The 14,029-nt window shown below is 41.4% G+C and overlaps 1 protein-coding gene across 16 annotated transcripts in view; it reads right to left on the bottom strand.

Moving 5' to 3' along the window:
* nrxn2b (neurexin 2b) overlaps positions 1–14,029 on the bottom strand; it is a 628,821-nt gene that overhangs the window by 93,166 nt on the left and 521,626 nt on the right. For all 16 annotated transcript variants that reach the window (XM_067524264.1, XM_067524265.1, XM_067524260.1 and 13 more), the window contains one exon: positions 8,502–8,683. In XM_067524264.1, coding sequence (XP_067380365.1) covers positions 8,502–8,683 — 182 coding nt within the window. The remainder of the gene's footprint in view (positions 1–8,501; positions 8,684–14,029) is intronic.

Here is a 14,029-nt window from a genome sequence, read left to right as displayed (position 1 = left end):
TGCATTTAGCACTGGAGGCCCCGGCCCAATCCTGATAGTTCTTGAGTCTTTATAATGTACTGCCCCAAGTTCAAGTGGGTTGACTGTAAAGGCCACAGCACATGATTCCTCCTGCAATTTTCAGTTATCTGAAAAAGTGTCAGTCTTCTATTTTTAATTACACGTCACACTAATGCACAACCATCATAGTTGAAAATTTTTGACTCGATCGACTGATGTCTTCCCCAAAGACCTAAATGCAGATGTCCCTTTAGTCACTGTTCCTATTGAAAACCCAGCCAGTTGAACAGTGCTTGTGGTTTCAGCTCCTGCCATCTGTGCCCCGACAATAAACCCTCCCTCAAAGTCACTTAGATCTTTTCCTCTTGCCATCTTGATCCAAAATCAAGAACCAAACAGGGCCCGCGCAGCGTTTTCATACAAGCCGCAGGGCTTGATTGGATGTTAATTGCTCAACCGTACCATGCAGTCCACTTGTGTGGAAGCATCTGCATTTGTTGGATCTCTCCACTCATTTATCCAGGGTCCCACTCATCTCTGAAGATGGCAGACAAGAATGAATAGAAACAGCATTCTTTTGCCTAGCCTGGATGATTATTAAAGACAGGACTGAAACCAAACAGACAGCTGTGCTCTCTTGGCCACTAATAGCTTATTGATCCCAAATGCCATCCACCACTTGGCTTTCACAGGATACAAAGCGTACAAAGTGTGAGCTACAAGTTCAATGACCTATAGGCACTAAAGAGAGCCAACTTGTTAACAATATGATTATGTTTTTTATAGGACCTCATCGGCTACTTTTAATACTACACATGTATTTTAAGTGGTAAAAACAATCTTTACCAAGAAGGGTAATTTTATTTGTAAAACATTAGAAGCTGTTCTCATTGGTAGCTGGAACACTGAGTGATGTCTTAAAAATAAGAAGAATATTCTAAGTTTAGTCAACAAACTTTGGGGCAAGAAGGATAATAAGTCTTAACTGATCAAGATTCAGGTTTTTAGATAAAACTTTGTAGATGGTTCATTGTTTAGTATCTGGCCACATGCCATTTAGCAGCACACCAAAACCTAAAGTCCAATGTGTAAGTTGCTTCAAACAATTGCTGGTTTTCCAGCAATTGTATGAGATAAAACAGCTCATTTAACATCACCAATGGTCAAACGTGAATCTTATTTTAACACCCCAAACAGTGAAGTGACGCTTTAGACCTGAGCAGTTGTATTTTACTTCTTGGGTTCATAAGGCATCTTTACCAACTAAAAATCAAGATGACCAGGTTCCATAAGAGGCACTACTTTGAATTAATCATCCAGAGTTATAAGATTTTTATGCACTAATTTCTGCGTCTAAGGCAGCAAGTATCAGGAGCCACATGACAGGGTCTTAATATGAACGGTTAGGTAAGAAAGTGCAGGTCTTTATGATGGAAATAGGATTTACAGGAAGGTGTAGCTCTTCATCTGCTTGACCATTCGAAAGCTAGCCACCCATGATGAAACCTCCAATGCAGTATCTGCCGCCCATTTCAGCTCACACCCCACCATTCCTCCACCCACAGGGACAATTAATCAGTGATGCGAATGGGAAAGATTAATCAATATACTGTCAGACTGCCGCTGACTGAGGAGAGAGACCATGCCAAACCCACCAGGACCCGATCTCATTACTGACGGCAGCCCACGCTCCCTTTTGCATGGCAGCTGCATTTATCACAGCACAGCCTCCCTCTCCCCCTCCGTTGTTCCTCATGCTTCATCCCCTTGTCCCTCCCTGCATGTTTGGCTTTTACACCGCTCTGACAAGACGGAGGAGAGCAGGTCAGAAAAGTGACAGTCATTCAAGAAATAAAGGGTAAGGGTGAGGGGAGTTATAAATAAGGTAATGACAAAATCACAAAGTGTAGGAGAGATGTGTATGGAAGCCTGTCGTAACTGTAACTGTGCATGTACTAAAGTGTGTGTTAGTGGTAATCATACATGTCCTTTAAGTGAATGTGAAGGTGTCCTTGCAAATGTGCTGAAACCTGAAAGCCACTTGTGACTCTGACAGCTAGTTAGGAGTAAAGGCGTACTGTGTGTGGCTATACAGTGTGTGTGTGTGTGTGTGTGCACACCTATGCCTCTATGTCTACATGTGTCTGTAGTACAGGGTTAGGGAGCAAAGTATAAAAGCCTCTGCTTCTCTCTGACAGTTTTATCTGCATCACCATCTGCCTTTATCTGATGCCAGGATCTCTCAGCTCCTCGCTGCACTCTGAAAGCCCTCCATCCGCCCTGCTCTCCTCGCTACTCATCTTATCCCAGGCTGCCATTGCATGTCACATCATATTTATCTGCCTAAAATTAAACAGTTGCTGGCTTACACACTTGACAGATAAACCTGTAGCCATCTAAAAAAATGAATATGAAAAAGCCAGGGTGGTGGAATCTACCAAAAAAAAAAAAAAAAAAAGAAAAAGAGGTGTGTTTCGCTCATTAGCCAGCAGTGGAGAAGAAGACATCGCAGTAAATCTAATGAAGTCAAATACTCCACTTCACATTTTGACCATGCGATTGCTGGCTACAAAAAGCCCACGTGCAGAAAAGTAAACACCGTTTGTGCACTGTCTCTCTCAATTTTCTTCTCAATCAGCATTTGTCACATGCTGGAAGAGGGGTAACTGTGGGGTCAAGAGGAAAAAATATAGCCATGTTCCTCCTCCTATCACGCCCTTATTTGATCTCCACCTCCTCTCAAAGTAGGCAGTTGTGGTGAGGGATGGCACCCTAACGGTAAATCAGAGGCGGCCCTTCCTTAATGCTGTGAGCCAGGGCCGGATAGCAAGTGATGGAGGTACTTGGAGAGGCCCGCTGTGCGCCGCGCACCGGCCCATAACTGCAGAAGAGCATCCCACGGAGCAGTTAGTGCGACAACTTGCCAGTTGTAAATGTAATGACTGTCAAAAGTGAGCAGTGCCTGTGAGAACAGCAATAAATACAAACAGACACCTCTAAAAAAAAAAAAAAAAAAAAAAACTCCTAAAAAAGATTGCGCAAGTCTCAGTTTGAAAGGTGCACCTAAACTTTATTCCACCATCTGTCAGGCCATTTAGAAAGTTTATGAGTAGCTCATGAAAAGAATGGCTCTGATATCTGTTTCTCTTTTCATTAATGACTCATCTCTCTGTGCATAACAAACAACCTCAATTTGTCGCTGTGTTTTTGTGACTTTATTGTAAAAGGGGTACATAAAAGAGTCCACATTCTAAGAGTCTTAAGGAATGAATATTGCTTGCGCTTGGATTAAAGAACCTGCACGGTAATTTCTATTAATTCCTTATGAGTCATAAAGCTGATGATAGTAAAGGTTTTTGTGAGGCTCCTTGAAACACGATATTTCCTTCCAACTGCAGTCAAAATGACGAGGTAAACAAGACAGTCTTCTAAACTTTACCTCAGCGCCTTTGTTTATCACACTGGGTGGGGAGCCGCCTGCAGTGCAGTCACCTGAATTGCGCAGCAGGGAAAGCAAAGCTTGAAACTGGAGGAAGACCAGGCGCTGTAGCCAGAAATGAAAAGTAACGCTCCTTGTGTGCCCTGTGTTCAAACAGGAAACTTAGACAAAGATGAGCGAGTCAGCAAAAAGAAGAATGTGAGGAATGTTGTACTTTTGTCTGGACTGAGTTATGATGGCAGAGAAATGCATGAGACTCTTCTCTGCTGCTTTTATAGTAGGAAGCCACATGTGATCAGAAAGTGTAATTTGCTAAGTGTGGGTATGGTAAAGCAAGAACTGATTATTAGCATATGCTGTGGCATGCAAAGATATTAAACCATTTAAAATTTTCCAATTATTGACATTCTTATTTTTCACGGTAATAAAGAAACTATCCACAAAAATGCTTCTGACTTCAATCCACATTTATATTTGGTATAAATTGTTGCCCATTTCTTTTCATGACTGACATCCAAGGTCTTACAAGGACATCTGTGTTTTCCAACTAGCACAGATGGGAGATTTAGCTATCAGCCCACTTCCATTTCTATCTGTACCCTGCATTCCCTAAAATCTAACACCCCAGGCCCCGATGGTTGAAATATCATAAAGATTGGCAAAAATAATGTCCTGCCCTTCCAAATGACCATTTTACGTCTGTAGAGTTAACATCCTGTCAAAGACTTCATGGGGACTGAGCAACATCCTCCCTGGTGAAGGGAAGAAAAACAGAAATGTCTGTTCCTATATAATTGACGTTAGAAGTGATAAAACCGAAGAGTAATGTTTTAATGTCATGGAGAATTCCTAACTCGCACATGTGTGACATTTATGAAAATAAACTGTTAAAGGTCCTGTTAATTAGTTCTTCCTGGGGTCTTCAAATGAATCCCCTGGCTTGTTTCAGCAAATGGAACATTGCTCAGGTGTGACCTACATCACAGGAACTTAAGATGGGAAAATCACAACAAAATTAGTTAGAATATCCGCTCGCAGAAAACCCGGAGTCACTGGACAGCCGAGAAAAACCAAGAAAAACTCTCAGCCAAACTGTAAACGCGGCAGCAACTACAGCTTAGACTGGGCCCAACTGTAATCATGCATTAGATTCCTTGTGGGATACAAGTGGAGCAGAGTGAGTAAAAGGCAACTGGACACACTAAGTATTTCTGAAAATGTTTCACCATTCATCCAAGAGGCTTAATTAGTTCTACTAACTCTTGTGTAGTAATTAAATCCTCTGGGTGATTAAATGCAGAGGAACTCTCTACCAGTCAGTACAACAGATGAAGACTGTTGGATAAACAGCTTATTTATTTCAAGACCAGACAGCAAATCCAGCTGTTTTTGGTTTACTACTGTCTGACAGAGAATCTATAGTCAAAGCAGCGATTCTGCATCGGAACTGCAATATGCACAGTCATGTTTGGTCTGCTCTGCTATGATTCATTCCTATGGCATTTTCCAGATAATGAATTTCAAAGCTTTTTCATCTAGAACTCTCAAAATGTCAACCAGAAAGTTTGCAGCCCTTTCAGACACACCCACAGTAAATAATTAGGGAAGAACCAAGGTCTTGTGAGGATACGGTGTGTCCTTTTATTTTTTAAAAGCGGCCGCAGTCAGCAGATTCAGAGTAAGCACCTTATCTCACAACCTGGACTTTACATCTCCTGCCCCTGGGGCCTGATGACGGCATGTCAGGAAGATGTAGTGAGTGATGTCCTGCCCTCTGTCAGGTAAATGGCCAGAAATTGAGGGGAGGAGTGTCACGAAAAAGGAAGAGACCTGGTAAGGGATGAAAGGTACATAAAGAGGCGGGTGGGTTGTGAAGATAAGGAATAATACTCTATCACATACTGGTGGCATGTTATTATCAGCTGTGCCCACCAGAGCCTGCATTCACAGTTAGACAAACAGAGAGAGCATCAGTCAGGGACGTTTCATATCCTGTAGTGGCAGGAAATGGTTTTGGTCTGAGTCTGTGGACCACTGACTCCATGATGCAGGCGTAAGAAGGCCATGAACTTACTTCTGGGTGAATGTAGGTGTCTGCTTTCTAATAAAAAAATCTAGGATGTGTCAACAACAAAACAACACATTTTCTCAGAACTGTGCACGTCCATCAGATTGAGAACCTTAGGCTTCCCGTCAGAGTTCATGGAACACGCTAACCTAGAATGGAAAGTGAAATGCTATTTTTGCGCCACAAGCCAAAGCTAACGAATAAGGTCCCAGGTATTGGACCTCCAGGCCACCATCGCTGTTTGAATGTGAAGCTATTTTGTAGCTTGATTGGGTCCATGAGGCCCCCATCAGCAGGGATAATATGGGGCCACAGCTCCTGGGTTCTCAGGTCTAATTTGCCTGTACTTCTCCCCTCAAAGAGAGACGGGCATAATTAACAGGACCCAAACACCCACTGTGGGCCGAACACAGTCATTTAGGGGAGCGACTCGGGAGGAACGGCAGCAAATGAAATGTAATTGCAATGAGAGCAGAGGAGCCGGGCTGGTGTGTTGGAGGCAGTGATGTGTGCGCGAGAGGGAGAGAAAGAGAATGAACGGGCCAGACATGAGGGAATGAGGGAGTAAATGAAAGACGCAGAAGTTAGATCGAGAATATGCTCTTGAGAGAAGAGCAAGTGAAAGAATGACTGATGAGGGATGGAGAGTGATGGGCACAGATAAACAGTAAAGAGCCAGTCCTTCAGGTTAGAATAAAAAACATGCACTTTGGTTCACCTAAAACTCTGGATGAAGTTGAATAAAAGTTAAAAGAGAAGTAAAAAAAAAAACAAAAAAAAAAAACATCACCATCCTCTAGTGGCGTTACACTATGCTGTGGTTTTGTTTCTCCGGGTTTTACAATATCTGCCTTTGAGACCGTTACAATACAATGGAGCCAAATGGAATTTTGTTTTGGTCCTCACAGCACAGAAAATTCAAAATTCATGACTGACATCTCATTCCAAAAATAGCGTCAAAAGTGTCTAAGGATAATCCACAGAACACACTGCCAACACTTTCAGCAGGTACCGTTGTCTTTGGTTTAAAGTGGCTCCAGTAAAACTGCACAGTCATGTGTGGGGAGTAATTAGGGCAGCTACAGATATTGTAACTGACTTTTTTAAACGACTCTTTTCAGCACTATGTGAGGCACCAGGAGATGTTATTTGTTCCCATTAGAATTCAGTGCCTACAATATTCCCTGACATGAGATTATAAAATTTTGTGCAAACATAAACTATAAATTATATTGCTTGTCTTTCCGATATTCTGTTGTATTCTATTGATATTTATACGGCCTGCTGTCGGGTGTGACTCTCTCCACTCCATCAATAAAACTGAAATGCCAAAAAAAAAAAAAAAAGAAAAGAAAAACAATTTACAAAAAAATCACAGGAAATGACCCTTTAAAGTTCAACATTGTTGCAGTTGACCGAGCTACATTACCACTTCAACTCGAGCATCATTTATCGTGGCCAATGCAATTACAATGGTAATGTTTTATGATTACAGTCATTATCATTATTTATTGCTGATGTTCAGAGCATTCGAATTAGTTATGACCTACCTCTATTTGTTTTTTTTTTTTTCAAACCAAACCGCTCTCTCTTTTCCTATCGTCCCTTCCCTCTCAGTGTACAGAGGACTGGATGAGAAGGGACCCCAGGTTCAACTATGTTCCTGTCACTTCCAGCATGGTCAGTTCAAACAAATTGGGGTCACTGGGATGCTGGAGTCGTTGCTCACACACACACACACACACACACACACACACACACAGACACCAGTGCAGATGGCCGGTCGAGCTAAGTGTTGATAGAAGTGATAAAGTCTAAACGAAAAGCCGGGTACAACATCTTTTTCACCAGCTGCTACAGTAAAACGCTGTAGCTGAGTCAGTCGGAGAAACCAGGTGTGGTCCTGCTTGGTAATTAACAGAAAACCCCTCTGTTAAAACGAATAAGAGCTTTGGATGCAATACTGGAAAGAGGAAGCACAAGGGTCAATGAGACAATTAAAGCCTGTGCAAATGCATTTTTAAGTACTTGCTGTCCCTTAATCACCAGTTAAGGTTATCATTACAGGTGGTTTCATATGACCTTTAAGCCTAACACATGAACGGAGTAACATCAGAGATGAAGCTAATAACTCGTCTGTCGGGTGATTAATCACTTTCTGCACACGCTGATTCCTCTCGGTGACCCTTACTTGAGTACCACATACTAAAAAACCTTTGCGACATTTAAGGGCGATTCATTGATAGTCAGAGCAGCTTCGACTATCATGAATAAGTGTGGACGAGTGTGGACAATATAGTAGAAGCTGAAATTGTTATGTCTTTAAATATGAAACACTGAGCAGCGCTGTCTTAGACTTTCTCTGTAGTTTTAACGTGAAAGCTCAACGTTAAAGGCATATTTCAGAAGTAAGAGCGGTCACTTGGTTGTTATAATGTAATTCTGTTGAAAACGTCAACGTCAGTCTAATTTGGCTTCACACGCGTGCGTGTACCTATCAGCCTGGAACAGCGAAACTTCCGTACTTGCAGACGCACAGTGTCACTTTGAGTAGAGTTTCATCCTTAAAGCCCAGGCACTACTGCAAACCAAGAGCCTCTACCTCTCCACTTTACTCATTCTGCTTGAATGGCCCCTCAGTCTCTGCTTTCCTCTCTGCCGTTTCCTCTTTCCCTCAGCATCCCTCTTATCATATCACTGTTTTATTGCTAGTGCCCAGCCAACCCTGCTCCGCCTTTGACACACTTCCATTCTGATGTCTGCTGATCATTCTTCCTTTCATTATTATTTCAGGCTTTCCCTTGCTCCTCGTTTTCATTCTCCACTAGTATAAAAAGCCTCTAGTTCTCTTCCTTTTTTTTTTTTTTTTAGCAGCTTACTACACCTTGACTCATTCCCCACTTTTCTTTTTGGGTTTTCCTCACCTGACGGAATATCTCTGATGATACTTTGACATTGCCCCATCATTTCAATATCCCCGAGGTGGTAACTTACTATGTGCAGCTCCAGGTAATCTCCCAGTCCTTTGGCACTCTCTACCCTGACCAGAACAGCCTCCTTCAGCTGCGTGCTGAAGCCCACTGCCAGCCGGTCTGCCCGTGTGCTCGGCCGGTCATTGGGTGGCCAGGTATATGTGATGAGGGCTCCGCCTCGCCCGAAGATGTAAGTTGTCCCAGCTGCAAAACACAGGGAAAGACAACACTTGGTTACGAATCCTCTCTTATAACTTCAGCTTAAATATATTTGTCCTTTTAAGTTGAATTCTGACAAAATGCAGCATTATAAATCCAGTGTGGAAGACTAAAAAGTTTTGCTTAGTTTCAGGGTAAAGTCTGTGGCAGCAATGTCTTATTGCCAGTCTAACTTATTATCATGAAGCCATGTTTAGCACTGGAACTAGTACTAGTGCCAGTGCTGGCTGTCACTCTGCCTTGAAATGCTAATTCACCAAGCCACTGCATTTTCAGTTGCCCTCAGTTGTGGTGCATTCAAACTATGGTGAACTGACAAAGTTGGTGTTCGCTACGCCGTCAGTATAACCACCACCTCTCAAATTCAACAAAAGAAATTCTTCAGATCTCCCTGTCAAGGGAACTTTGCTTCAACAGTATTTTGAGTTCCAGCCTTAAAAAAAACCTCCCCGCCTCGTACACGGAGTGAATCCATGTTTGAACTGCAACAGAGGAGTTAAGGCCTGGCTCGGCACCAGGAGACTCAGTGGTAAACGGGGAACGACGGCTGCTGGCTGTGATTATTATAGAGGAATTAAACTACAGTGAACTTCTATTAACCATATAGATTGTCTGCATATACATTATGAAGCTGTACACATATGCATATACATTAATCCTGCACACTCACTAATAAAACCGCTATTTTAGACCCAATATTATGCACATATACATCTGGGTGTTATGTGAGATATGAGACATGCACACAAAGAGCAATAGAGGGCTGCACACAGAACAATTTTCATTGTTAATGAATGTTTTGATCATAATTAAGATGAATGAATTCATCATTTACTCCACTGATCTCTAGTCTTTTTTCTCTCATGTGCCCCTTTGAAGAACTGTACACGTCCCTCCAACACGTGAATCAATTAAATCTCTTTTATTTCTGAAATGATAATAGATAAACAAGGAACCAAAGTGCCTAGTCGAATAGAAGTAGCCCCCCCCCCCCCCATCCCTAAACTGACAGCTAACTTAAGATCAAGATAAGTGTTTGCACATTTGAATGTGACTGATGCCTTTGTTTTGTGGTGAATCTTTTTTCTGCACTTTGATTTCTGACTAAATCTGAATCTACCCTGGATTTTGAGAACACAGTCAGCATTAATACACGGCGTTTTGTTTTCCAGAACAATATTCATTCAAGATTGGGTTTCCTACATGTTTTTGTCCCCGGTCACGTGTGACCCTGGATAAATCTGTGAAATAAAGTCAAAAAACAAAGATAAGGTAACATTTATATTTCCAAGAACTCTGCATGGTGTCTTTGAGGAGCTCGTTTACAATTGAACAACAAAAGTTCAAAAAAATTAGAATTATGCATGGATGTAGTGTGCACAGCATGGGTTTTTTAATTCTCAGCCTACACTTTCCAATTAAAGCACATACACACATTTTTACACGTCCTTGGTTTTTCATACCCTACAATCCTCTCTTTTGGTGTTTTCTAGGCAGAGAGGTTGGAAAGCAGAGGCTGTGATGACAGCGGGGCCAACATTGGGTCACACACACCTTTAGTCATACAGTGAAAAGGCAGGCTGATAAAAAATGAAGGCATGTGGTCTTCCTGTGCACACACACACACAGAGTTACTCAGCTACCTGACACTTTCATTATCTAACAATCCGGTGATAGCCTTTTGAAATCAGCTGACACAGACAACTCTCCTCTTCCTTTGTCTCTATCTCTGTCTCTCTCGCTTTCTCTCTCTGTCTCACTGTGGTTCTCATCAGCTCTCCTCCTTTCCTCCTTCCCCCCAGCAGAGCTAAGCCCTCTGCTCAGCTCTTGTTGTTTTCTTGAGGCTGTATTATTTTAGCGTTGGCTAATTATCACAGCATGGCAAGGAGCGCTATAATAAGGTTGTGTGCCAGAGGAGGAGGTGTGTTTGTGAGTGTGTGTGTGTGTGGAGGGGGGGGAAGATGAAGAATGAAGAAAGGCAACAGGGTACGGAGGCAGGGAGAACTGAGGACGGGAAAGAATTGTTGATGGTGGAGAAAAGAAGAAAGTTGGGATCTTCCTTTTTTCTTTCCTGTGTTTATTAACAGTGAAGCACCAGGGCTTTGCAGAAGCTGGGTGAGAGACAGCTGTGAAGTAAAAGGAGAAAAGATTTTTAAAATGGACGACAAACTATGGATCGGGAGCCATGTTGTGATGTATGAGAGTGCATTTGTGTTGGGGAACAGAGAGACTGGCTGATGCTAGTTGAAGTTAGGTGCATGCAAACATTTGTGTTTACACATTTACTCAGAGCGAAAGAGTTTTAGAGACAACGGGGAATAACTTTTAAAAAAATAAGTTGTTTTTGCAGGAACACACACACAAATGGACACACACACATACAAACACAAATACACACACAATTTTCCACAATTTTCAAGTAAAATTACAGAAGTATTACTACTTAGTCTGTTTAAACAGATGTGGCAATTAAATTGGAAAGAATTGTCTGATCAAATAGCTTATCAAGATAAACTATAAAATAACTTTATTCATTTCAAATATATATCAATCAGCCATAACATTATAATGTTGTTTTTATTGTTTTGGTGGAAGGGGGGGGGGGGGGGGTTGCATGTGGCACTTTGAATTAACATAATGAATTTATAATGTCTTGAAAAAAAAAAAAAAACTCACAGTCTCTTAAATGATACAACAATAAGTCAAAATCATGGATTTCAGCTTTAATTATATTCTAGCTAGAACAGAAGTGGGATTAGGAGCCAAGAAGAACTCAAACATTATACCTTGAGCAAAATAATATATTGGCCTGAATTCAAGATTTCACTTTTTTTCTGCAAATAAGGTTTTATAGAGTGAGGGGTTATTGGAGGGGTCATGACATTGGAGAACCATACAAACCACATTGAATAAACATAACTGCCCTAAATTCTGAACAATACATTTCTCCATTACTCTCCCTCTTCTTCTCCCTCTCTCTCTCTCTCACTCTCACTCACACACACACACACACACACACACCAAAAAAATAAAAATAAATAATACATCTATGTTTGCTAATTAATGCAACAGTGCAGTCTTTGGTTATAATCTATGATAGTTCTAGATCCGGGAGATAGTAATGATGTCATGCATTTTGGAATAGCTTTTAAAAAAGAACCCATTCAAAATCCATCACACATTTTAACATGAACTCTTCTCATTTAGCATGTACCAAGAATTCGACATGACTTACTACTCACAGTGAACTAATTTACATTTTCACATTGCTCTCATGCGAAGCATCTAACATATGCTTTGTCTTCCTAGGAGAGTTTCCTGCAGGCCTGATGCCACTGTCGCAGTAACACTGCCTTTATCATACACACTCTCACTTTATTGGCATTAATGTCAAAGCGACAAAACTGAGGAAAAAAAGAGATCGACAACCTCTAAACTGTAGCACTACTTTGTAGAAATACTTTCTAATTCCCAATGTCCCTCTGTCTCACTCTAATTCCTACATCCATCCAGAGAGCTGGTGTTGAATTTGCCTGGTGTGATTTGTCCACCTGCTGCTTTGTGCACTTGTACACATCTGTGTTTGTGTGTGTGTGTGTGTGTGTGTGTGCACTCTTCTCGTCTCTAAATGAGGAGACAAAGGAGGTGTAGAGTGTCTAATGAGTAGTCTGACAGGGAGCATCCATGTGTCACTGTTTCACCCAGCAAACACCTGCTGCTCTGGCTAAGGCAAAATCTACTGAATACTGAAAGGCAACATACTCTAATGGGAGATGAGATGCACTGCAAAGGTGAAAGAAAAAGGTGTTTATCAAACCCAAGTAGACAAGTCTGGAATGCAATCTCACCATCAAGAGTATTATCTCCTTTCAATCAGAAGACATCTCTACATGTTGAGATGCTCTTTGTGCAGTGGTTCTTTGAAGACACAAACAGGAAGGAGGTTTTTTTTTTTTTAAATGATGGATTGTGATACTAAAACCCCTGCTCCATGGAGGTCGTTAGTGATGTCACTGACTATTGTTTTGATTGTTTTCATATGTGTCTTTTTGTGTAAACCTCTAATGTCCTCAGTGTGCAGCACATGAACTGGTCTTGGTGTTTCAACAAGCATAAGGTAACATATACAAATATGTTAATGAATAAAATTAGGGTTCATAGGTTGATTCTGTATAACGTTTCGATCTGGGCACAGTGCGGTTTGCTGCGTTTTTCACCCCATTGACAACAGTCAATGTAGGTTTTTAGCATTTACCCACACTTGATCAACATGGCACATTCAGAAAATACTGTTTTTGTCATTTGGTCAAATGGAATTGTCAAACAGCCAATTTAGTTTCAAGATATGAGGAACTGCAAAAGTACAGTATGTGCATGTGAAGGTGTTTAGAGGAGTACATCCATACATGTATCACAATTTGTGTGTGTGAAAAATGCAGAGAAATCCGACTCTGCATTCTTTCAAGTTCTTTGCCTTTATTGAAAGCAGTGAACAGTAAGTTAAAAGTAAATTAGTTCTGCCTTGGGAGCTGTTGGCAAACAAAAACCTGGCGGCGTATGGATTCCTCTGACCTTCAGTCCACCGTGGTCTAATCAGGCAATCTGCCTGCACACTTTTCCTAGAACAACAATAATAATGGAGATTCTCTGTTAGACTTGTGTTTTTCCTCACTCCTGCCACATCCCCCCCCCCCCCAAAAAAAAGAGGCTAAATATTTATTACTTTTGTCCAATTATCTCTGGTGCCATTGATCTGGCCAATCAATCCTACCTGCAGAGCTAGAGGTGGAGAGCGTGCAAAGAGATGAATCAAAACATTGCAGGACGCCGCTAGATTATTATTTCCATTCACATGGACTTGCTGGTAATTAGGTTTGAAGGACAAAAAAAAAAAAACTGTTTCTTTGTCTACAGATCCGGTGGAAAAATAATCAGAAGAGGCTCATGCATCATAGCTGTAATGAAAAATCTATTGATTTTGATATTTTATACAGCATTATCTTTTCCCCTCACTCTTCTTCTCTATACTAGGATGAGAAACGAGTGTATTTAGGATTGAGGTTATCATTGGGATGCTTTCTCTGGGAGGGGCCATCGATTTGAGATAGTGGATTCTAGGCCACAACCATCTACAGTGTTGGGATAAACAGGTCATACTGGCGAAAGTGGATGCCACAGTTTTTCATTAAGGCCTGTGGTCAATGCTGCTGTGTCAAACACCAGGGGAAGAGCCTCATGGTAGCTGACACCGTGAAAATTGCGAAACAGGCTTGCGATAAAATGAAAATTCCACATGGAAAAAAAGACTGATGGTTGGTGATGAAGTCAGTT

This window comes from Channa argus, chromosome 12 (genome assembly GCF_033026475.1).
Source record: "Channa argus isolate prfri chromosome 12, Channa argus male v1.0, whole genome shotgun sequence".
In the NCBI taxonomy this organism is placed as follows: Eukaryota; Metazoa; Chordata; class Actinopteri; order Anabantiformes; family Channidae; genus Channa; species Channa argus.
Note: the sequence above shows the minus strand (reverse complement) of the source record. Positions and strands in the feature narration are given on the sequence as shown.